Source organism: Dermacentor silvarum, chromosome 3, assembly GCF_013339745.2.
Source record: "Dermacentor silvarum isolate Dsil-2018 chromosome 3, BIME_Dsil_1.4, whole genome shotgun sequence".
NCBI lineage: Eukaryota > Metazoa > Arthropoda > Arachnida > Ixodida > Ixodidae > Dermacentor > Dermacentor silvarum.
Window position 1 is genome coordinate 86,255,584 of NC_051156.1, and position 26,035 is coordinate 86,281,618.

Sequence of the window (26,035 nt, forward strand, 5' to 3'; positions counted from 1 at the left end):
AGACGTGCAGCGTGTTTGATAGTATCGCTGCCTCTGTTCTAGCTTTGAAGTACGCGTTATACAATGCCGTTTTGAGCAGTGTAAGCAAAGCCAGAATGGGGAATTCGTTACTGTCGTCTACTCAGAAGACACGATATGCTGAAGTCAAATTACTAGCTTGGCGATTGGTCACATTTATTGGTATAAACGCGGCGCTCCAGCCCATTGCATTAAATACGTAGATGCATTTTTTCCATGCATAAAACAATACTGCAGTGGTTTTATACGGTATATGGAAACGTGTTTACGTGTTAGTAAGTTCTAATGTTTTGTGTTGTGTTGGTAATTAGTTCACATGGTTCACTGTTTGTTTCCAATAAAATAAATCAATACGTCTTGGGCTACATTCAAGAATATATTTAAAATAAAAAAACGCTCTCATAACTTGAGTCAGCAGATGCACCAACATAAATAGCCTAGCGCCAGCAAGGTCGCAACGTTGGTCCACCACATCATAACATTATTCACAGCACACGCCTCCGCTTCAGGTGATTCCTCTTATCCCTGTTGCTTTCGCGCGCCATGTTCTTGCCCTTGACAAGAAAGTAAAGGAACGTAATTGAATAGAACTTCACAACATCTTTTGTTAGCTCTTTCTTGTGCCGCTCACAGCCGATCATATTCGGAGGATTCAGCTGCAGAAAGGATGCAAAGTCGGCGATATAATGTTCCTTCGTAACTCCTTTAAACTGAAGCACAGCTTGAAGGCGTCTTCGAGCGATGCTACCAGTTTTTTTTTAGTGCTTCAGAAGGGAGCAACAGCCCTGACCTACTCATTCTGTTTAATTCAGTAATGTCCCTGAGCAATCGGAGCACTTGGTTCTTTGCAGGAACTTTCTTGCTACATAGCCGGCTATATAGAATAAAAGCCTAGAGTCACTTTTCTTTTCCCTGTATCAGCCCAGCGCTGCTCGATGTCGCAGGCGCTGAGCACCTCATGTGCGGCTTGCAAATTTCCAATGTCGAGGAGCTCATCGACGTACGCTTTTCGGTGTACCGCTTGCTCATTAACGTCGCCGATACTGAGCAAGCTACTGACCAGCCCGGGGCGAACATTTCCGCTGTCATACAGCGGAACATTTCCAATGTCTTTCTCACAAATTTAGAGCCCGACTTGCAGTTCGGAGCGAAGCAGTAAATCTCCTTGGTGGTCTTCTTCGGTGGAGCAATGCCGCCGCTAATCTCGTCGGTCATTTTTCCGACCTGGAACTTTCCACATCGCTTAGGAACTTGCAAACAGTATGAGAGACGCGGAGCTCTTCACCTTTGAAACTGACACGAACAGACGACATACAACTATTCAAATACGGGCTTTATTTTTTTTATTATTATTATTTATTTATTTATTTTATTTTTTTGCTCGCCGCCAGCCCCCTGTAGCAGACGACGCGCGCTGCGGAACCGTTCTACTGACCGCAGCGCCAATTTTGCGTCATGACGCGGAGAAGCGGTGAACTATGCTCCAGACGCGCCGGTCGGCACACCTACCCATCTAGCCACATAAATGTCGTTGCTGCCGTACGGTCGTCGTCACGTACCGTCTTCTTGCTGCTTTCGTCGGACACATAACTGCTCGCCTTTTGTTGGTTCACCTTGGTAATTCTTTGCGCAACCCCAAATGACGCTGCATAGCCAGGCATACCTGCCAACTACTTCGCATGCATAGCATCGATTTCCGCAGTGCCTGGGATCTGCGTTATTATTTGTGCTTACGCCAAAGGCCCGTGGGAGCATCACATAGGCCAACGTAACGTTTTGCGTACGACTTTTCTGTTTTAACGGCGTATACTCCGCAGCATCAAGCACTTCGGGGAAAAGGGAGGGAGAGAGAGAGAGAGAGAAAAAAAAAGCAAGAAGCTCACTGCGCGCGCTTTTGCTTGCATCACTTCTCCTTCGAGGAACCGCTCGTCTTCGACCTCTTGTTGTTGCGTTTGATTTATCGCCTCCCGTCTTCCTGGCTCGATCTGGAGGCGCGATAACAACGGCGGGCCGAAAAGGAAGCGAAAGAATTGAGCCAAACAAACAATTATCGGGGCCCGCATATACGGCGCAACGAGGTGCGCCCTCTTTCGTCATGCACATTCTCCCGTATCCATCCTTCTCGCTAGGATGGTTTGTCTTACTGGATTTTTTTTTTTTTTTTTGCTTTGTATCCTAACGCGTGTCAAGCGGGTGCGTAGGCGTACGAAGACACTCACGCGCGCACCCGAAGGAATACGCACTCGTACGCATACCCCAGGTGCACGTGACCGCCCGGCCTCGCGGTGCAAGCGGATCCACGTAGAAGGAGACCGCCTCTCTCCCCGCGTTCTTCAGTGATCCGGGGCGTTACTCGTACCAGCGGCGACCGTGCTGTAGTAAAAACTCGCTCGGTGGGACGAACCGGCGCGTACCTCCCATCGTCAGCCGCCGCCGAGATCCGTATTGTTTCTGAGCCCGCCTTACGTCTTTCCTCACGCGTAAGCGAAGCGAGCCGAGCAAGCTGCGTGTGAAGCGAGCTTGCTCGTTGTGCACAGCTCTCGTTTGACCCCGGTACGCGCTCCTTCCCAAGTTGCGTGAGCGTGGCGCGCGCTCGGTGCGTTTGCAACCGTGCGCGCATTTTGTGTGCCCGCGCACATTGAAGAAAAAAAGAGTGGGACGTGTGTACAAATGCTCGGCAGATTGTTTTTTTTTTTTTTCCTTCTTCTTTTTCTGAGTTGAGCGGCGGCCGGCTCCTCCTACTTTGTTTGTGTCATGGTGCAAGTTCCGTCTGACCTGCAGCTTGACCCCCGCGATGCATGCGCCTCCCTTGCACAGGTGTGCGCTGCTGTAGCCGCTCGCTTTCCGCAGTGGGAGGGTTGCAGTGGTGGTGGGCGTTTCGAGATCTCGCTGCGTGTCGTATCGTAGCCGTCGCACGGAGAGCGGCATTCCTTCAACGATTTTGAGAATCCAAAAGCGCGCGTGAGCGCGCGCCATTCAGAAGAAGAAAAAATGACACGTCCTTGCTCCATGTGGTCACGGTGGTTGTTTTTGCTAAGTGACCGCTATACTGGTTAACTCGAGGTCGTGAGATTTTCACTCCTATTCTGCCCGCCTTTATTTATACCTAATGAACCGCCACTGGACGTAAGGCCTCGTTTGCTCCCTGCGCCTTGAAATTTGATTTTGATCGCGGAGCCTGTCGATCAAGCGACAGGCCCCGCGAGCTGTTTCCTGAAATGTTCGCCGAATGATGACAGGTCTTCGGTGGGGCATTCATTGTTATCTATTGAAGAGATTTCGATATTATTTTGTCTGTTTGCTGGACATCCCCGCAATCGCAAACTCGTTGGTGTGATAAGTCAAGTCATTGTACAGCATTGTAAAGGATGGGACAGCGAGCTTCAGTCGTATGCCACAGTATCTTTTATGGTGCCTACAGAACCGGCTATAGGTTAAATTCGACTCCTAATCAGTTTAGAAATCGGCCTGCTGCGCCATGTTTGCAAGTTGTCCGCGCGAACTCCGGCCTGGCTACACTATGCATCGGGGACAATAACGTTCACAGGTCTGAGGTGGTTCTGTCACGTCCGCAATGCTGTGGAACGTTATCTTTACTTGACGTTTCGGAGTATGTGTTTGGCTCTGCATGGGTATAGCATGACTCATGCTCCCGAATGTATGAACGAGGAAGCTGTTTGACCACCTTATTAGGTCTGTTGCATTTATTTATTTATTTATTTATTTTTTTTTTGTTTGTTTGTTTATTTATTTATTTATGTGCGCTTTAGAGGCAAACATGGGATTACATTATATGCACAGGTCTTATGCCGTAATGTATTATTTGATTGCGCGGAAAGGAGGCGCACTAATTGGCACTAATTTGGCGGTCAACGTGCGGTGCTATATACAGGCTGTTGCTGATAAATGTGCCCACAAATATATTCGATCAGACAGTGACCGACCGATGGACGTGAAACCGTGGTGAGCTAATGAAAACAAATTACAAATAGCATACCCTGGCCTGCTATGGGCCCGACTGAGGCCCCAGCGTGGACCAGGCCGCGCCCTGGCGTCCGGGTAAGCTCGAGCCTGTGCTGTGTAAGGTTGTAACAAGGTTGTAAGCAAAGGGGGTGGCACAGGATCTCACTGCAGCGCCTGCTTCGATTCCCGTTTCCAATCCAATGTAAGGGCAATTAATAAACGCTTGAATATCGAGATTTTGGTACGCGTTAAAGAAGTGCAGGTGGTCGAAATTCAGAGCTTTCTACTACAGTGCCTCTAATAAACCCAATTAATCATTAAGAGAGAGATAAAACGTTTAATGATATCTGGAGAGCTTAGCCTAGTGACAAGCCCGGCGTGCTGCTTGAGTTGGTTATATATATATGGGCGAAAGAAATGGCTTGAAAGAAAGAAGCAAAGCACGCACACACACATTAACACAAGTTAATCATTCAGTGAATCAGCCAATCTATGAACGCTCCACAGCTTGCCTAATTACGCGCAAGGAAAGCGGAAACATTCCGACCAAGAGAGAGGTCAGGCAAGGAGACGCAGTCTCTCCAAGGCTATTCGCTGCATGCTTAGAAGAATTAGGTATTCTGGCTATTATACTGAGAATGATTAGGAGTGGGATCAGCGGCGAATATCTCAGCAACGCGCTGCTTGAAGGTGAGAGTGTCCTGTTCAGCAAGGCTGGGTATGAAATGCCACAAATGATAGCCTAAGCAGAGAGAGTGTAAGAGTAGGGTTGAAGGTTATAACGCAGAAGATAAAGTTAATGTTCAATACTATTGCCTGACAAGAGACCAAAAAATGTCACAGTTTCGCCTTAAGGGTGAAGCAATGAATGCGATAGCAACACAGCAATGTCATACGAAGTAAGGTGAGCGGCTTTGGTAGCAATATGAATTGTAGTAAACATGAGCTGATTAAGTAAGCAGGTGTGCTGCGGCCTAAGTAGACCGACATGGAGAGACTCGATGACCACGAGAAGCCGCGTGTGAAACGGTGGTGTTGATGAGAAGCGCTGCCCGTGGGCAGCGCGTGCGAAGGGACACACCTGTAACGCTACACTGCCGATCCGGGCAGCATTGCATGTGTAGCGTGCTTTGGAAAATGTGGCCCGACTATTACTAACTGAATGAACAAGCGTGCTGTGAGCGCGCACAAACAAACATGAATAGATCACACTGAATGACTGCAGACAACGACTGTCAAAACGCTGGCAGCAAGCGCATATATACGCCGCAGCAGCGGGCGAAGGTACGTGCGGTCTATCGCTTCAACGGAAACTCAGCGGCGAATGCACGGCGCAGAAAGGTCAGAGCCGTGTGGAGATAAGAGACGGTGCGGACGAGCGACGAGCGCGGTTGTTGGCAGCGTAGAAGTGCCCCCCCCCCCCCCCCCGCGCTCCCTCCGGCGCTGGCTTCCCGCTTCCTTGCTTGCGCGTGGGAGAGATAAGAGACTGTGCGGACGAGCGACGAGCGCGGTTGTTGGCAGAGAAGTGCCCCCCCCCCTGCTCCCTCCGGCGCTGGCTTTCCGCTTCCTTGCTTGCGCGTGGGAGATAGCGCACGTCCCCGCACGCTTCCGCTCGGGCATACGGCGCGCGGCGAAGATTTTATCTATAGGGAACCTCACGGCGACGACGACGGCGACGGCAGAAATCCGGTAGAAGTGTCCATATAATTGCTATCGCAATATAACCTATGATCGGCAGTCAGCCTCTATAGTTCAATTACTCACAGGGGCCTCTGATCATGAGAAGGAAATTGGCAGAAGAATAAAGATGGGTTGGAGCGCACACTGCAGGCATAACCAAATCCTGCTGAGAGCTTACCACTGTCATTGAAAAGTGAGCAATCGTGGCATTCTACCGGCGCTAACATATGGTGCAGAAACTTGGAGGTTAACAGAGAAGCTCGAAAAGAAGTTAAGGACTGCACAAAGAGCGACGGAACGAAAAATGTTAGGCGTAACGTTATGAGACAGGAAGAGAGCGGCGTGGGTCAGAGAGCTAACGGGGATGGCCGATATTCTAGTTGACATTAAGAAGGAAAAATGCAGTTAGACGGGCCACGTAGTTCCTAGGGTAGATAACCGGTGGACCATTACAGAGTTACTGAATGGATGCCAAAGGAAGTGAAGCGCGGTCGAGTGCGCCAGCGAATTAGGTGGTATGATTAAATGAGAAAGTTTGCAGGCACAGCATAGAATCAGCTCGCGCAATACATGGGCAATTGGTGGTCGCTGCGAGTCGCCTTAGTCCAGCAGCGGACATAAACATAGGCTGGTGATGATGAATCAGTCAGTTTGAGTGGGGAAACGGGTGATGTAAAACGTATGAAGTAAATACGTACTACGTAAGCTGCATGGTATAAGACGTGCATGTAACCTAGAGACAGACGGCCGCACCGCACAGCTGACCGCGCAGCTGACCGCGCAGCTGACCGCGACATTGTTCCTGTTATATTATATCGTGTGTTCACGCGGCGCTGGAATGTCGCAAGCAGCGGATACGATGGCCAGTCGTTGAAAAACCATGGGCGGCCATCGTTTCTCACAGTCCGTGGGCTGCGGCTGGTCTCGGAGACGTGCTGCGCGATCGAGTAATATACGGCTTCTCAGATAGCCACGTATATAAGGCGCCGCCGATGCCGTTCGGTGTCCGATGGCGACGACATCGGACAGGGACTTTCTAGAGGGGGGCGTGGCGGCTGCTCCATCGGGTTCTGCCACGGGCCACGGCGCGGCTCAGCGGGAAGGGGCAACCGGCGCAAATTAATCGCCGCCTTTTTTTCCCCTTCTTTTTTGTCGGCCCTCTGGCTCGCTCATAAGTAGATAGCGTTCCCTGTAGCCTCCTGTTCGTTGCCCGCCGACCGGCGGCGGCGCGCCCACTCGGAAGAGGACCCGATGCCTGCGGAGTCGGTTCCACCGAAAAGGAGCACCGCCCGGGCACTTTACGTGCATGCTCCCGTTGCTCTCGCGCAGTAAGGTGCAGTGTGGCATGGGTTGACGGAACAAGCGGATAGTCGCTCATGCACTCGCCAATATTCTCTGTACGCTAATTACCCACTCACGTACCTGCTCATGCTCATGGACACCACTCGCACGCCTTCGTAGTCGATTCCATTCACACATGCCGACATTCGATCACGTTCGCGTGCTGTCTCAGTCACAGGCACTCACTCGAGTTCATGCTCGCGTCCACTTAAACTCGTAAACCCGTGCTTGCGTCCAGTCACACAACCTTCGTCACTCACTTTTAATGTTGTATTTCACGCCTGTGAAATTAGTGTGGAGCGATTATGAGTCAGTGCACTCGGTAGGAAGTATGCCGAACTGTCAGTCGGGGCCGGTAGACCTTCGTTCTATCGAACTTGAAAAGTGGAGGACATCTTCGAAAAAGCGCGCGATGATTGCCGGCACGCGCACCGGGGTCCCTCCCGATTCGCTTGCTTCCATTCCTCCTCTGAAAGCTGCCGCAGTGTTAGCCTTATACGCGACAACTGTCGCGCCACGTGCTCACCGAGGCTGCAAGCTGAGCGAGGAAGTGTGAATTCTTGGTAGAAAAGCAGCTCAAAAGTTGAAACACGAAGGAACCGAACAACACAAGCACTGGCTATAAACGAATTTATTGAAGAAGGAAAACGACAAAAAAAAAAAAAAGATAACATCCGAGGAGGAGCTGCTCGTGCGCCCAGTAAATACAGGTCAGCTAGGAATGTTTACACGTGTAGGGCCCCTTTTCGCTTCTTGAGTAATTCAGTTGATGTACTTGTCCCGTTCAATTACCTTATGTGTTCGTGTAATAAGCGTTGCGTTGGTATTGCAGCATGAAGTATCTGACGCTGCACCACGGTGTAAGATATATACTCTACTCAAGGGTTTATAACATGAAGGTCAAGTACAATGGCAGGAGTTGCGAAAAACAAAGCAAATAAATATAAGTACAGTATGTAATTACAAGAGTTACACCGTGCGCTGCACCCAGCCTACGCTGTAGAATCACAGCCGTAACTCGTTGTAGATGGTGCATGCCAGGTTATACGCTCTTACCTTTATTATTTATTTACTGGTCAGTCATCCGCGAGCTTCCGTTCTGCTCTTGTGTTTGCCACTAGCACGCAGCGTGTTGTCACCATTAGAGAGTTTTAGATTAGGGGACGCAGGCGGCTTGCGTCCCCTAATCTAAAACTCTCTATTGATGAGTGTGCCCCGGACTGTGAGTACTTTCTTTTTTTTAACACGAAAGTGTTTTATGCCGGGGTCCACCAAGACTTTACTGACGTATTTCCGTCACGGAAATACGTCATAGAACATAATACAAAGAAAGAAACCAGAAGAAAAAGTTCCACAAACATGCAAAATTTGGAAATCGAACCCACGACCTCTCGGTCCGCGACGATAGATCGCCGAGCGTTCAACCCATTGCGCCACAAACGCATTTGCAGAGAGCTACACAGACGCACCTTATATATCTAACACTCCTCCGTGTACCCGCGCTCTTGCTCGGGGCGGTGCCGCCGCCTACGAGCAGAAAAGAGAAGTACTGCATTATGACACTAACGCGCACCGACAGTATAGTGCCTAGAATATACTTACTAGTGTGCCGACCGCCGGGCGTTTCCAATGGGAGACGCTGGCACCGCCGGTGATGCCTTCCACCGGAGGCCCCCAGACGGCGACACTGTTTGGGACCGTGCTAACCGAGCGGCGCATCACGCGTCACTTGGGTGCACTTCGGATGCGCGTTCGTAAGCGCAGTCGGTTGCGGCGCGTTGTAGCTTTCGAGCAAGTAGCATGTGGTGCCTCCGCATGTCATTGCTGGGTTTCTTTCTGTGCGCGTGGTTCGCACTTGTGTCTGTTCACGGACGGAACCGAGATGTCGTCGCAGAAAACGAGGCGTAAACACAGCACCTGTTTTGTCCCATATTGTACAACTGGATACCGCTCAAACAACAAGCAAGTCTCATTATTCAGCGCGCCTGTTGACTGGCCAGAACGTTTTGCCGAGTGGGAGAAGAATATAAGAGGGCAGATCGAAGGCTAACTCTGGCGGCTGTCGCTTGTGAGAAGCACTTTATAAATTGCTACATTGAGCGCTCCTTCAAAATTAGTCGACGGCGTGTCGCCCATGAAAATGTGCCCTGTTTAATTACCGTCATTTATGGTAATTAATTTAATTTATGGTAATTGGATACAACTTGGTGCCAATTTAGCATTTGTGGACATGTCTCGCATATAATAGTTTACTGTGGAAAAAAGTTACACTTCTTAGGAAACCACGTATTTATTTATTGGTATTTTTCGCAGAAACACCCCGTATCGTGTAGCGTTATAATGATAACTGTGCATACGATCGTTTGTAAGTGCAACGAAATCATATTCTTTCGATTACGCTTTGCACCTCAACCAACGCTCCGCAGAACTAAACGGGCTGGGACAGCCCATTGGCGTCTGTCGCACACGCGCGCGTTGGCTAGAGACGCCGCTCGGCATAGCACGGTCCGTACGGCTATCGCCGTCTGGTGGCCGCCGGCGGAAGGCATCATTCTCCGTGCCACCGGAAAGCCCGCGGTCGGCACACTAGTAAGTATATTCTAGGCACTATACCGACAGTGAACGCTTCGGTGGTCTCAGCACTACGACGCCTCGATGCCAGCATTCGAAGGGACGCTGGCATCAAGAAGCACTACCAACGCCACCTAGGTGGCGTTCACCGTACTCAGCACAGCGGAGCGTGGCCTCCGCAATTAGCTCTGAAAATGTTTCTGAAGTTGATCGCGGAGGCTGCAATTACGACGCGCTGTACGCGCTGATTTGACTCGGTGACGATTCAGTTACGTGCTTTGTCTTGCGCGTTGTATTAGTGTGTCAGTTACGTGCTTCGTCTTTCGCGTTGTGCTAGCGTGTGCAGCGTAGTGCAGCTTCCATATGCACGACGGTTGCTCATGGTCATCGACGTTGGTAGTCGTGATGGAGGAGACGTGCCACCAGGCGTCAGCGTGGGTGCATCAACGCCTAAGGGCGCTTTAGCCACAAAACACCAATAGACATTATATATCAATGTGCAATAAACATTACACTACTTCTGTGAAGACACGTTTCACTTTCGTGTTCTATACCGATTCCTATATAAGAGGGATCAACCACATTTTTTCCCTCAGGTCTCGGGCGTAAACTGTGCGGGTCGAACCGGAAACCGGTTCAGGCTCAATGTCTGCGATAAACCGCAGAGCTGCCGTGCGGCAGCTTGCTTTTTACGTGTTCTCTGTTATAGACAGCCACCTTCGTTGCGTTTCCTCCGCGCTAATTCTCGAGATACTTCTTTGTTAAGCAGAGAAACGGCGGAAGATTTCCACCAATGAGAGAGCACATACTCTTCGCCGTGTCCCGTTTAGCGTACTCTCTTTCCTTATGCGAAGAACAGAAAACTACCAGTTTAGGTCTTATTGCATTCAGTTCGTGTAGACAGTCGGACTGGAGACGAACCGAGTCGCCGGGTTTCTGGTGCAGCACGGCGCCAACGTATGAGCCATCGCTGTAGACGAGAGGAAATGAGGCGCTTTTTTTTCTTTTTTTTTTTCTGGAAGGATCATGTCCACATTAAACGGACCTGCGAAAAACGCAGTTGTTTGCTAATGACAATATGGTCGAGCTTGCTCCAACAATTTTTTGGCAGTGCGCTGATCTCACCAAAATACCTCAAAACTATATTGCAGTTAAAATGTATATAGCTTACTATCGCTGTAATTTAGGAGTAAAGTTTCGATTTGGCTCTTATAGATATGTAACACAGTAATTGGCTCGTTTTGATTGAACCATTTTATTTGAGCTTGCATTGGCTACCAAAAAAAAAGAGACTAAATATCAGCGCATGAGCAATATCGCAATACTTTGCAAAAAACTTAACATCACCAATCTGTCTTCGTCTGTTGCATCCTCTGTTTGGGATCACTTCTTCTTCTACGAATAGACCGGTCCCCAATTTCTTCATTGCCGTCGTCTTTCATTTGAAATGTACCGTCTTTGACCAAAAACACGATAACAAGGCAACTAGCGCACGTGAAACACACTGCATGCGGCCATGTTGGTTGTTTTGGTCAGGAGGCGTTCACTCAGCACTGGTTTAATGGGTCTGGCTCACTTTGGTTCAAGCAAGTGCAGCACTTGGCTCATTTTTTATTTGAAATTGTTTTTTAGAGTCCACGTTACAATCAGGAATTGACTTGTTTTGATTACAATTATTACTAAAATAAAGGACACCTAGGTGTACTTTACGCTTCCGTCAAATTTAGCCTGGTTTCGGTTTCTGGATTTGTCACTTTAAAAAAAAAAAACTTTAAATGGCTTCCATCCGACACCATTTCACTGACTCCATGCAGTCAATAGAAAGCTAGGGCTCGTGTCAGTAACGAAAGCCGGCTGCGTTTCCAGAGAGAGAGAGAGAGAGAGAGTAAAACATTTAAAGCAAAGCTTTCTTCGCCAAGGCCCTCCACGATTTGACGTGTTGTCGTCGTCTAAGGCTGTCTCTCCGAGTAGGAGCTCTCACTACACTCTGGACACTGGACGCGTAGGCGTATGCACGACTGAGAGCGTTTTCAGCACTTTTGCCAAGCTCGCTATCTTCGCACAGTACCATGGAACTCTTTCAGCAGTCTGCTTCAACGTGTGCGGTGTCGAGTCATGCGAAACGTCGCGAATGTAGCAGTAATCACCGAAAGTGATCGCTCTAGAATACGTCGCCCCTGAATAGGACTTATCGTGGCTCTGCAAAATAATTTATACCATTATAAGTGTATAAGGGTATTAATATGTTTATAAATCACACCCATACACTCAAAAAGGGTGTACGGGTGTGAGTTTAAGATTGATATACAGTCTTATTCACTTTTGAAGGCGTAAATTATTTTACAGTGTACGCCACCGTGGCTGTTGACCTTTACGGGACGCGTTCTTCGACGAAATCTGCTGCTTATTTCGTATCGTGATGCGCTGTTTTGTGCTCCGTGCTTATGAAGGCTTCTTTTTTTTTTTTAACAGTGATTCCCACAGTGCGAGGGGGGTTCATGATCTTTCTATCTGGGCACTCGTTCCAGGAATAACAGAGAGGGATGATCAGGGGGTAAGGAGAGCTGAATTATGTGTGGGCAGAGCACGGGAGTCCTTTGTTTAAACCCCCTCTTTCGCGAGCCGGCGTTGGCGACGACGACCCGCAGGGGAGATGCATGCCATCAAGAGCGTTGACAAAGTCCGCCATCTTGTCGGCTGTGGTTGGCTGAGAGGGCCGCTACGTTCTCTCTGATTGGCTCAAAGTGCCTCCGTTAGAGAATCTGACAATATGGCGAAATTTGACGATGCCCAGAATGGTAACCCTGGCCTCGAAGAGTCCGCAATCCGGCGGTTGTCCTCGTAGTCCTGCTGCGCTAGAAATACTTCCGAAAAGCTTCCGTTCAGTCAGCGTAGCGCGGAGGTCGACGAGTGGCGCCACTATATTTCTTGCGGACCTCTTTCGTGATTGGCTAACGTGACTCCTATAGCTTTTGCTGCACCGCGCCGAGTCTGTGAGACGGAGCTAACGGAGTGCATGTGTGCAAGCAGACAAGCTGCAGGCGGGCCGCCACGCCGCGCGCTGCTCCCATACTGCAGCAGCCGGGGTGCCGAAGTTGTGCCCCGCGCGCAAGTGGCTCGCGGGAATGCGCTGTGCCAGGCAAGGGCGCGGAGCGGGGCCGTTCCGGGCAGAGAAAAAAAAGCGAGCCCGCGGTTGGCGGCCCCATTAATCCAGCCCCCGCCGCCAGCGACTGCGGTATATAGATGAGCTGCCGCTCGAAACGCGGAGAGGGCTGCAGCGTGCACGTTTACGGAGAAGGAAGACGGCGCGCGTCTTCTTCCGCGCAGCTTGGCAAAGGCTGCTGTGGCGAAGCGTGCGTATGCAGCATACCAGCGAGACCGTCAGTTCTCGCGGCAAGCCTCGCATGTGGCCGGCCCTCCTTCGAATGTGCGTGTGTATTATATGTATATGTATACCGGGACGCGCCCTTAAGCTACGCCTATCGACAAAGTGCACATGCTGCCGCATCACTGTTACTTGCGTGCAGCGCTATTTGAGCCGACCCGACCGTCTCAGCGTGACATGTATGGTTCCTCATTTTTTGCGACATGTTAATTTTTGGCGCCATGTTTTGCGCCACCTATTATTAAACTCTGTGATGCGACACCAGCCATACGCACAACGCCATCGGTTCCCTGCGGAACTGCGTGGATGTATAGGAATGGTCTCGTTCCAGTGACACGAGACAAGGTGCGCACTACGCTGAGAGCCCTACGCCAAGCGCGTTGGCGTGTCACGCTGATCTGGGTGACGTGTCACGTCGAATCGAATCACGAGTCACATCGAATCGGCCAATAGAACATTTGTGTTTTACCTCTAAGCTGCAGTGCACAAAGTCTGTCTGGCTTCAAGATTTTCATCGTCATTGCGCCTACACGCCCCGATCAGCGGCTTGCGTCGTTCTGCGCGCAACTGAGCCGAACCGAGCCACACAGTTCGTTCGCAGGCGCGTTCTCCATTGGCCCCTAAGCGCGGCCAAAGCGACCGGCTCCCGTCTGTTGCCTGTACATACACGTGTGTAGCGTATGCGTGCGTGCGTGCACGGTGAAACGTGGAGGAGGGTTCGATCCCCACCCGCTGAGCACGGGCTTCTGGGAGTGGCCCGTCCGCCGATATTGCTCGACCAGTGGAGACCTCGCGCAGCTCCGTGTGTAGTATAGGACCAAGGCGCGTATAGGCACGGTTGTAGAGTCGTGATATATGTATAACGACCGCGGCAGGGCATCGCGCGCGTAGTATATGCGCGCAGTGCGTATACCTCCGAGTTCGCGCGGTTTCTCGCTCGCTACTCTTGCTTCCTCTTTCTCTGCCTTTTGCCGTGCACGAGCGTGTTATATTGCCTACATGGCGCGGCGGCGGCTGCGGTCGTCTTCGTTCTTGCTTCGTTTTGTTTTCTTGCGTCTACGCGAACTTTGCATACAGTGAACGTTAAGGACCGGCCCATGTTTTTAGAGGGAGCGGCTCTGTAGATTTCTGGCCTGCTGCGAATGGCGTGGCTTTGACACAAGCGGGGAAAAAATAAGGTATGTAGATCGCACGCGCGACCTGCAGGCACTTTTGAGCTAGCCGCCGTGAAAGTGGCCGCCACAATGTGCATGTACCGCCATGTCACTCGCGCGAAGTGCATTCGTGACGAATCTCGTGCTCGCGTGGTGGGCATTTCGTTTAGGGGCCAGTGAGGAACTAACGGTTCGGTTTGCACCCGTATAGCTCAGTGGCGTTGCGCTGCTGACCGGCACGAGGTCGCGGGTTCGTTCCCGGCTGCGGCAGCATTCTGATGGAGGCGGAGCGTAAGAATGCTCGTGCATTGGTTGCACGTGAAAGAGCCCCGATAGTCAAAATGAATCCCGTCTAATACAGCTTGCCTCGTAATCCATTCGCGATTTTGGCTCGTAGATCCTCGAGGGGAAAAAAAAAGGAGTCGGAGTAATGCGCTGCAGCTAATCCTCCACAGTTGGTGCTGTTGCTTAATTGCACGTCTGAGCAGACATGCGCGCGCGGGTCGACGGCATGCGCGGAACGTACCTCCGAATGTCTAAAGTTTAAGGAGACAGCGTGCATGATGTGTAGGTGCACGCGTAGAGCTGAAAATGTCGAGGTAATGCAAATGCTGGAATGTCAAGCATTGTCAGCGAACAATCGACACAATCGTAATACGCATATACGTCTGTAGCGGTCTAGGAGTCACAATGATAAAAACGAGAAAAACACATTTATACTACGGGAAGGTTATTTCACTGGAAACTTCAGCTATTCCTCCATTTAATCCTTTTGTTTCTGTTTACGCTCAAAAGATGGAGTTCTTTGATTTTAACGGACTTCTTAAATTTTGGCAGAAATACTGGCAGCGAAGTTGATTTTTTTTTTTTTTTAGTGCTATTCACAATTGACAGTTGTGTGCAGCTTCTCACCACGCACATAAATTTGGGCAGACAGTCCTCATATGCGCAAACCAAGTGTCGTCATTTCTGGAAAGAAAAAAAAAAACAAGAACAGTACAGCCAGTCAGCCTAACTTAGACTATGGCTGTATTATACGGGTAGGCAGGGTTTCGAACGGCATTTTCTTTCGAGGTTGGTTCGCATTCGGGTTCGCGCTTTTTTCTCCGATTCAAGTTCAGCTGCGCAGTGAAAGTTGTAACGGTTCGAACCGGTTCGGAGCTTTGTGAACCGGTTCATTCGGGTTCAAACGGTTTCGAAGCAAAAATAAGGATTCGCGTGTTACCGGTCTGTTAGCCAGCCTCATATGATTATGAACAAATATATAACATTTTAACAAAGGGACGCAGCCGTCTAAAAAAAAATGCAAACAGTATGAAAAACTATGATTTGTGTAAAGAAATACACTCGCGAAAGCTTTTTAGTCAGTGCAGCACCTCTTAGTTCTGCTCAGAAATAGAAACTGAGCGAACTCAATACATGTCGTGTGACATTTATAGCGGGAAGAGTCGAGAGCTTGATGACAAATAGAATTACATTTCTCGTTCCTTAATGGTACATGTTCCACCACCGCTTTCTGCAGAGCCGTGCCTCGCAAGCAACAAGAGATACCGCCTAAACGCTGCAAGAGCTGTAGAGACAGCCCTACGATTACATAAATGCGCGATGGCGCGCTTATTAATAGCCGATCACCGCGAAACGAAATCCGACTCTCGTTTTTGCTGTTTAGAGCGAAGCTTTATTTTGCCTGCTTCACGCGGTTTTGAATTTCCCGTCTGCTTCTGCGCGCGGTGTAGGGCTGAGAAAGAAAGAAAAGGGGGGGGGGGAGCTTTTTAATTAAAACCGTAGAGGTTCGGGAGATGCTTCGTTCTGTATATAGCACGTGGACAGAGAGTGAACGTACTGTCAGTGAGCGCACCTATGTTCTGCGTAATAAAACAGTAAACCGTGAGGCCTGTACTTTTAACGTCGGCTCATGGGTATCTATAAAGCACACAGAACCCTTAATAGAACATCGCATTATATTCAGCGGCGTCTTCACGCGGTTTTGAATTTCCCGTCTGCTTCTGCGCGCGGTGTAGGGCTGAGAAAGAAAGAAAAAGGGGGGGGGGAGCTTTTTAATTAAAACCGTAGAGGTTCGGGAGATGCTTCGTTCTGTATATAGCACGTGGACAGAGAGAGAACGTACTGTCAGTGAGCGCACCTATGTTCTGCGTAATAAAACAGTAAACCGTGAGGCCTGTACTTTTAACGTCGGCTCATGGGTATCTATAAAGCACACAGAACCCTTAATAGAACATCGCATTATATTCAGCGGCGTCTTAGATTTTTGTAAATTTCTTATGTTTGCGCTGTATCCGGAATAGGTATGTGGCACTGCGACACAAGGGGTGGGTAGTAGAATGCTCAAATGTAATTAGGTGCCTGTCGTACACCCTTCGGCGCCCATACACTTCTCATCAGCATTGTACCCTCGGCAAACACCGTACATCGCGTCTTTGTCACATCGCGGCATCTACGCCAGCATGGCACCGAGCACTCGTCTGATTTGGTGTTCGCTTTTTGGCATCGCTTGTCAACGGTGTATTAATAACCCTTTTCGCGGAGCAGTTTGCTCTAGAGGAACGAGATGGCGCCTTCGGCGGCACGCCAATTCATGCTGCAAAATAAGTAACGATAAAGGAAAGACGTGTGCGGTAGTTAGCTGCAAAAATAATGTTTCGCATATTAAGGAATGGAATCAACCTGTGGCGCCGCTGCTACACAAGGACTGCCTGTGTTGCCGGCCCTTCGCGATGAACGGCTTTCCTCGAGGATAAAAACATGTCGCAGTTTCGCCCGAAAGGCGAAGCATCAATTGCGATAGCAAATTAGTAGAGAGCTATTCGGAGTAGGGATAGTAGTTTTATCGGCTGCATAAACTTGGGCACATTCGCTTACTAACTTAATTAACAAGCGTGGTGTCAGCGCGCACAAGCAAACATGAATAGATCACACTGAAGGACCGCAGACAACGACTGTCAAAACGCTGGCAGCAAGCGCAGCCGCCGCAGCGGCCGAAGGTTCGTGCGTTCTATCGCTTCAACAGAAACTGAGCGCCGAATGCACAGCATACAAAGGTCAGAGCCGTGTGGAGATAAGAGATGGTGCGGGCGACCGCCGGTGCGGGCAACCGCTACAGTCGGGCAAAGTACGAGCGCGGTTGTTGGCAGAGTGAAAGCTGCGCCCCCCCCCCCCTCCCTCCCGCGCGGCCTTCCCGCTTTCTTGCTTTCGCGTGGGAGATTGAGTGGCCAGTTCTCCTTGCGCCCGGTTGCAAGATACGCCTTTGGTGCCGCAACAGAGCGTCGCCCCGCCTCCCTCCCTCCCATACCCCGACACCCTGCCAGGTGGTTGGGTTAATTCTCGGTACGTGTGTTGTGGTGCCGGGTGTCTTGTGCTTTATCATGTGTTCTATGTAGCGTGAATATCTGTACTTGTATAATCTGTCACAACGGCATCGACGCATTTGACGTATTCAAGAAGTGTCGAAGCAGTGTAGTAACGTGTCCATGCCTGTATCTTGGTGGTCTATTTTGTAAATTACGGAGCAGGTTGGTATTTCTCACCAGTGATGTTACTTGATATGACGGATTTTCCGTATTACAGATTGTCCGTTTTCTAACTACGGAAATAGAAGACGCAACATTTTGCCGCAGGTTTCTGCGTAATCCGAGGAAATGTTTTTACAATATGCGGCAACCTTATGTGCAAAAACCTTGGCAGAGAGAAAATTGCTAAAGGTGTTATTGTATTGTGTAACTCGAAAGATAGGGAAACAGACTCCTCGATAACGTTAGCAATCGAGGTTCTGCTTAGATGGCTTTTTTGTCTTTTTTTTTCAGGCTGTCAATAAACGCTTCATGTATGTGACATAGTTAATGCACCTTTCCAATTTAATGTGGCATGGTGGCACAGTTAGAAAGCCACGGGCACCTGTATACGTCCGCTTCTAATAACACCGCGTATGTGTCTTGTTGAATTTGAAGACGCTCAGTGGTGAAACCGTAGCGAATTAGGGCTGTAATGAAGTATTTTTTTTTCGTTTCTATACAGAGTTGCGTATTCGTTATAGCGTGATGTTATCAGGTGGCTTCCTTTCTCTCTCTTTTTTTTTTTCTTGGAGACAGTAAACGTGCATGCAAGCGGAAGCAACTGGAGCCGTATCCCCGAGAAATATTGAAACTTTCCTGGGACACAGGCAAAATTAGAATAGCATTAGGAGAGAGATAAAAATATATATATAAGAGGACCGCGGCACTCATCCGCAAACGACTGCACTGTGATGTACACGCGTTGCGGTTCGCTGTGACAGCTACACTCGGCCTCCCCATTTGTCTTCACTTATTTGTTTGGCGCACCATGTGCGGCCAGGCATCGTTGACGTAAAATGCAAGCTGGGACGGAGTCGCTGGCTAGAAGGGAGGGAGGTGAAGTGGGGTTTGGGGAGGGCAGGGAAGTAGCTTAGCCGCCGGTCTATAGCTCAGTTAGAAACAAGACCCGCGACCAGGGACGCGAACGGCATCTTGTTAGCACTTGGCTAAACACGCCGCGTTTCGCGATGTCTCGCCGTCCCACCCACAGTTCGCTGTCCCGCCTTGGGCACGACATCCAGCGAGACGGAAAGCTCGGGGTGGCCCCGCGCGGAGGTCGCGACGGGAAAAGGCGGGGCTCCATTCTTCGACGTGCGCGTCTGGGCGTGCGTGTCTGGCTCGTAGTCGTCGGCGATTCTCGGAAGTGTTGGAAGAGGTGATGCCTCTTTACCGTTCCCGCTGCTTCCGTTGCCGTGTCTGGGTTTGCGTTTTTGCTGGTGAAAACAGCGCAGTGACGGGGGTCTTTATGAAGCTGCCCGTCTACTTCCAGCCGGGATCGCGGACACGGGTCATTTGTCGCGCCGTACGAAGGGGGGGAGGGGGGGGGGGAGGGGGGGTCGACGTTCGCGCGCTCGCATTCTTGGGGGGCTCCGGAACTCTCTCGGTCGTAGGGCCTCCAGCTGTATGTGACGCAGCGCGCGACCTCGTGTCCCTCCCTGTCTGTGAGCCAAGTCGGTGCTAGAACACCCCTGTGTTTTGGTCTACTTCCGGTTGTTCGTGTCTAAGCATTTCGTGGGGTTGCTTTCGGGGCAGCTGCAATGGGGCACCGTGGACAAGTTGGGACCGTTTACATTTTTGCTTTTCCTGAAGACATTTTTTTTTTTTTTTTTTTGTACCGGACGGCTGCAGCACGGACGCGTTACTTTTTGTGACTCAACTGCATGACGTGCTTGCTTCGGAACGAAATTTGTCTGAGTTTTATTTCCACGCGTGAGCCACGTTGGTGTGTGCATTTTTTAAAAGCTTCTTGCGTTTGTGTTGCTTGATTGATTGCCGAATTCAGCGGATGTCTTGCATTATTTCGCTACTGTTTTTGTGTCACCACGTGATGCGTCCCCACCACGCCCCTTGCGTTCGGGGCTCGTATTCACAGAGCCCTTCGTACGTAATCAATGCGTAGCGCTGTTACGTGGGTTCATGAGAACGACCACCAGCCAGCAGTGCTATCGAATGAGGTTATAGCCAAACCGTCAGCAAGCACATCTTTCAAAAGAAAAACTTTGCGAACCGGGCCGTAAGTATTTATTGGATTCGAAATAGCGTCCACAAAGCAGTGTACCTTGCAATCCTACATAATTAAACGCCTTTTCAAGGAGACAATTCTATTTGTGTCGAGGGCCGTAAGGCAGTGCTCAACGAGATGCGCTGCCGCCTGTCTTCACGCTGCTCTGGTGCTACAGACGACTGCAGCGCCGTTAGATGTTGTGGATGTGTGGAACACTGTTTATCAACACCCAAGGACTTCTGAAATCTCGCGCGTCTTCCTGCGTACTACCCGATCTCGGAGGCTATCTGCTTTACGGTCTTCCAATGGCGTCTGCGCCTACAAATGATCTATACCGTCCCGTTCTGCGTGTTCAACCCCTGGCGCGCGTCCTCTTTCGCAGGTCCTTCGAGCAAACGCCTCAAGAAGTCCGACCTGATGGCCACGCTGGACGCTTCCGGTCAGCAGCCAGATGCCGACTGGAACCTCTAGCTTCACCCGAAGGCCTCCTTCCGCTGTACACAACTGTACAAACTGATGCGAACAGGTGGGTGAAACTTCGCGTTGTCCATTCGCGATGACCTGCCTGGGTCAGCATTGCGGCTGACAGCATTTGAGCGCCTTAGCGTAGCGTTCTTGGGGGCCTGGGTGCGTTTGAACGCACCATTCTGAAGCCGCGCGTGCACAGGTCACATGTATACACCTTGGGCGGTAATGATACCAATGTAGCGATAGATTCGTGTTGAACTGCAGTAGGAAGGTTGAACCTGGCGTGTACGCTCATTACCATTGCGCTCGTACCGAGAGGCGGCGACGTCTTGTGGTGCTGTATTGATGTAGAACGCGTTAAAGGGGCTCTGAAACGCTTTAACGAATCATAGAATGACACCACTCTTAAATTACACCGCCTCACGAATCTCCTGCCCGAAAATGTTTTCGAATCCCTCAAGCGCAAGCGAAATTAGACGTAGTTATCGGATCGATCAGTGGCTTTCTGTCTTTCTATTCCGCTAGCGCGCTGAAAGCTACAAATGGGAGATGGCAGCGGGGCGCAAAGTAGCAATGCCCCGCTGGCCCCGGCAAACGGTGTAATGCGAAACGGCTCGTGGCGGCACCCCGTGGCGGCCGCGGTACTTACTCTGCACTTTCCACACCGGAGGTCACGTGCATCTGTCTTGTTTAGACCGGCAGTGCAAATATGAAATAGTTTTTCTGTCTTTTTGACATCGCTGACATATATATTTCCTTTATTTAACGTGAATGAGTAATAATTATATCGCCGACAATGTTCTCGTAATCACGAAATCAGCCAATAGCTGTGGTGGATCGAGCTGCTTGCGATGATGCTGCATGACGACATTGCGGAAGCGGTGGTTCATCGCTTTGGACACGAGATTTTAATTTCCGTGCTGGATGGAGTGCAATGATATTTGGCTCACATGCTGACAAGACCCTTGACAGATCGCAACGTTTTCTTACTGTGTTCAAAAAGTGCTTCAGTGCCCCTTTAAATTTAATGCTTTTGTTTTATCATGCCAAACGTGAAATCGTAGCCTAGGTAAATGACATCGCGGCCTGTAAGTGTACCGAGCTGTCGCCTCGTTCGTGCCGCAGTGAGTCCTGTGCTGCGTTTTTCGTCGTGCCGAACGTAGGACATCGAAGCTGGTCGTTCCTGCCTTTTCGATCACATTGCAGTTTCCGACTGCAGCGCGTTAGCAACGACGCTGACAGTCGGTTTGACATGTAATGTAGTCAGGGGAATCAGGTGGGCTGTATTGTATCCAACACAAAGGGGAACGAAGACCGTTCAGTCATTAAAAAGTTTGGAGGACGCCCTAAGCTTCGACTTTTAAGAGTGAAACGCGATAGCATTCAAAAGTTCCTGATACTGTCATGCTTTCAAGGCAACTGCAGCTTTCTTTTTTTTTTCTCCACCTTCGCCTCGGCGCGCCGCTGCCGCGGAGGCGCGAAGGCGAGCGCCATCTGGATGGTGTTATTGCAAGGAACAGAGCGGTGCGCCGCCGCTCTATGAATGGTAGAAGCCCTGGAAAAGGGTTTGTGTTTGAGTTTCCGCGTAACGGAATTACGTTTTCTCGTATATTCAAATTACAATCCGACACTGTCATGTCTGTAGTTTGTGGTTAAGTCGTAATATACGATTTTTCTGATGCATTTTACTTTGAAAAATTCTATGAGTTCACTAACGTCTCTGTGCCACGCGAGGGCCTGCGTGGTTCGCAATGATTTTTCGCTCACAAGACGGTCGGCGACACGGATTTTTTGCGACACGGGGCCCCGTAGCAAAAGAAACCGCAGTCTGTGTCTAGTACTTTGCTTTCATCGAAACCACCATTAACTTTCTGATGCTTCGTACAGTTTGACGAGCCTCCTGACGGCAGCCAGCTAAACGAAACCCGACGTCATCCGACGCCGCCCTCCCTCCCTCAACTTCAGAACTTGAGTCGGCAATGACGCGCGGATAGTGTGGCAGTTTGCGGTATGGCTTCTACGTACGAATCTTTGCAGGCACGTCTAACTGTTCCTGTCCCTCTGTGAATTAATGGGCCCCTTATCAGGCGCCATCGGGAATTTCGGTTGTAACTCGCGGACGTGTCTTTATTGCAAGTTGCTTTCGTGTTGGTTCATTATAAGAGGAGGTAGGAGAAATTAAAATGTCCAGTTGCTATGATGCCAGTAGGCGAGCTTCACTGCCAACATAGACATTCTCCCACTTTGCCTCGAGCAGCGTCCGCAAGCGGCATTCCTTCCCTGCCTTCCCTTGATGTATCCGAACTTGGTAAGGGGTTCTTTAAAGTGTAGGGCGCCGAAAACACCTGCAATTGAAGAACGCAGCCTTTCACCAAACTAGATTTGTGAAACCATTTTGGTGATTGATTGATTGATTTTTAGTATACCGCTTGATGAAACTAGATTGGTGAAACTAGATTTCTGCCGGCCATGCTGCAGCATAGGTGACAGTCACCTCAGCCGTAGCATGGCCGCGCTGGAACGCTAGAACAGTGCTTGCGTTTTAGCGCTGCCGTGGCCGTAGCCAGAGCGGTAGTGTTCTGGTAGGGTGGCTATATCCGCTACCGGCGCGAGTGACTCGCGCGCACCTGAGCTCTCCTGCTGAGGAGCGGCGTGCGTACCACAGCGCGGTGCATACAAGCGTCTGAGCAGGACGGACAGTAAACGTCAAGCTGAATCCCCGCATTCGTAAACGCGCCTGTAGCCCCTGCTTTACTTGGTCAGAAACTTTGGGGACGCTTAAGCTTGGCCTTTAAGAGTGGAACGCAAAAGCTTCTAACGTTTCCCGTCAACTGCAGCTTACGTAATCGGAAATGCTTGTGGCGAACGCTATGCACGACTGCGAGCTTTATGGTAGAAACTCTTGCGTGGGCCGATATCGTGGCACCGCCGTGGCGAGAAAGTTGCATCATTTTCAGGTTTCTGTTATCGTTTCGCACTTTTTGATGTATCACTCTGAGAAGATTTAACGTGAAAGGCATGCGCGTTCGGTGTTTTGTTCCATGACATTTGTTTTTGGTCTGTCATTCTCAAAATTCCGTCGTATAGCTTTGTCAAGAACGTAAGACAAGGTATGAGCAACTTTAGTGATAGACTGGTTTGGCAATATAACCATCATATACCGCATGCCATATAGCAAGGCGTGGCTTCTCTAGCGGGCAATGCCGCCGACGCCGGATATTCTGCGGCACGGGGTCCTTAACGCTGTCGCGTTAAAATAGCGCCTGGCGTCAACGCGCTGAACGAAACGCCATAAGTGTCTTAGGCACGTTAACGCCAGGCGTGCATGAGCTTCAAGTTAGGCGCGTTTCTGAATGCGAGTGTAATTGTTTCATCTCGTGCTCCTTCGATGTGCGACGCCTGTAAGGCCGGCGTTCATCAAGCCTGTCGTCATTGTGAAATGCCCGGTAGCGGCCAGGGCCCCGACACCTCCTAGACCAGTCTTTGTTGCTGCTTTGTTGCCAGGGCGCTTTTTTGCTGCAGCAGTTATCAAGCGTGCGGTTGTCGCGCCGTGTTGAATCCGCCAAAGGGAGAGAGATGGATAGCATTTTGGTTTATTGCAGGCGCTATAATGCTTCGCTTTCCACTGTGTTCTATCATGGCGCTCACTGCAGCCCCCTTCGAAAGTTTGGTCGCAGTGGATGCGTGCGCGTTACTTTTAGGGGTGAAGTACCTTAGGGCGAGCCTTGTCCCTCGTCGTCCGTTGTCCGTAGCTCTGGTTTTCATGGCGTCGTAGGGCTATATAAGCGATGTATATACTGTACACATGTAAGTAATATATATATATATATATATAATATATATATATATATATATATATATACGGGGGATCACGGTTACCCGAATGATCCCCCGTTGCTTCGCCACTCATCATCATTCAGTTGCGTGGATATGCGGTGTTTTTAACAGCGAAACTGTTCTAGCTAACCTTAAAAAGTGGCGCCTGCTGCTCGCAAAACCTCGCCGAGCTATGACGTCACTGCGTTGCCTAGCAACCACCTCGCTCCACGAGGTGGTTGCTAGGCAACGCCTTGCTCGCCTCCTCTCCGTGCCGTGCACATGTTGCCTTGTCATGGACGTTAAGGATAGCGAAGGAGAACATGCTTGGGAGAGGAAAGAGAAAATGAGAGCGAGATAGAGAAAGAAAGAAATTGTAGCAGCACCAACGAGGCGACGCGCAGAGCTGCTGCCGACGCCGCCCGCGTTCCCCGTTTCCCGCGTTCGCGCCGGGGAAATGCGAGTGGCGTCGGCAGCAGCTCGACAGGTTTCGGCTAGCCACGCCCCGGCAAGTATGGAGGCACAGCTTGACCGTGACGTCACCGGGGAGATAAAGCTCGGAGCCGCCGCGACGGCGGCAGAACTCTCGCTGACTCTGTGGCGAATACATGTAGCCTGGACATTGGACTACCAAAGAAGAGAGGGCATCCGAACAAGCAGCTCATCTTGGAAGCGCGCCGCGCGGCCAAGCAAAAATTGCGTGTCGACGGCGAGCCGATTCGGAAATACCGTGGCTAGCAGCGCTTAGCATTTCGTAGCCAAACTTTGCCAGACCTAGTAAAAACCTGGAAGAAGCTAGGTCGATCACCAGCTCCGCTGTTTACCCCAGCCTTGCACCACTAGTGCAAGCTGCCCACTTGTTTACAGCGAAGCTGTCTAAGGCTAGGGTTTGTGCATTTTTCGGGTCCGTCAAAGATCTGCGTGTGTAAAGACTCAGCTCTCGAATTGATGTAAAATCGCTTCATTCTGTGCAAAAGCTTATACATCTCATCACTAACATATGCATTTCCAGTAGATTAGTTATCAAACAGGCACCATTCTCAGATCAGTAGACTCTCAAGCACTAGATAATAAGGTTTCACAAAGATTTGCCCTGTGCGACCCGCGTCGGCCATGTGTACGCTCGCACCGCCGTCTCTTCGTTGTCGTGTCCCAAGCGCTTGCGTCCATAGTTTCTTCCGCTCTCCGGCGTGGCGGTCCCGTCGTGCGTCTCTAGTTTCCTCGGGCTTCCGAGGTGGCGGTAGTGAATGTATGCGGCGATCAAGACCGCCGATCAATAAAAGTGCGTGTGCGTGTGTCTTTACTTGGGATGACCGCCATCGCAGCCCAAGGGAAATAAAATTTGCTCATACCTTTAATCCAAATTCGGTGTCTTCTCTATGTCGTTGTGCTAAACTGCTTCGCTGGTAACCACCTTCACAGCAGTGGAATGACGCGTGATTTTTTTTTGTTCTCTAGTAATTTTTCTCCTATATTGTGGTTATAATAAACCGTAGTAACATGCCAAATCCATCTATCGGATATCCTCCCTACCTAAATCATTACAATTTCTCTCACCGGCGTGCACTATTTTCACATACTGATTGATACATATTATTTCCTTGTGAGCATTCTTGGAATACACAAATTATGTGCACGGTGGGGTAAACTATGTGGTGTGAATAAAACAAGCTGGTAGTGTGTGTTTCCGGAGGTTATTGCCTTAGGCTAGTGACTGACATACTGCAGCTCAAACATTCGAACAGTTTTATCCCACAGGATCCCAATTATATATTTTTGTTCACTACTGAACCTTTAAAATGGGCACCAGCGCGCTCCCGGCGAGGTGCTCGGCCAATACGGACCTCACCGCTTGGTGGTTGTTCATCGGAAGTCGACACCTGGTAACGCTCGGAAAGGACACCTACCACATGGGAAATTCCTAAATGGCCGCGTTTCGAAATGAGAGCGCCTATAGTATACCGAGCACCGGGCCCATTCGATATACCCGTTGGTTCCGGCGGTACCGGGATTCGAACCAAAGTAACTCCCGCATACGAGGCGGATGCTCACCAATTTCGCCACG

At 50.1% G+C, this 26,035-nt stretch overlaps 1 protein-coding gene across 2 annotated transcripts in view; it reads left to right on the forward strand.

Annotated features, from left to right (window-relative positions):
* The window catches only part of LOC119445560 (probable RNA-binding protein 19), a 183,450-nt gene that overhangs the window by 106,270 nt on the left and 51,145 nt on the right, over positions 1–26,035 (forward strand). Inside the window, exon 27 of one of the 2 annotated variants that reach the window (XM_037709827.2) lies at positions 20,069–20,199. The exons of the other annotated variant lie outside the window; for it this stretch is intronic. Coding sequence (XP_037565755.1) covers positions 20,069–20,157 — 89 coding nt within the window. The 3' untranslated portion in view covers positions 20,158–20,199. Of the gene's footprint in view, positions 1–20,068; positions 20,200–26,035 lie in introns of those variants that run through there. 2 annotated transcript variants of the gene reach the window in all.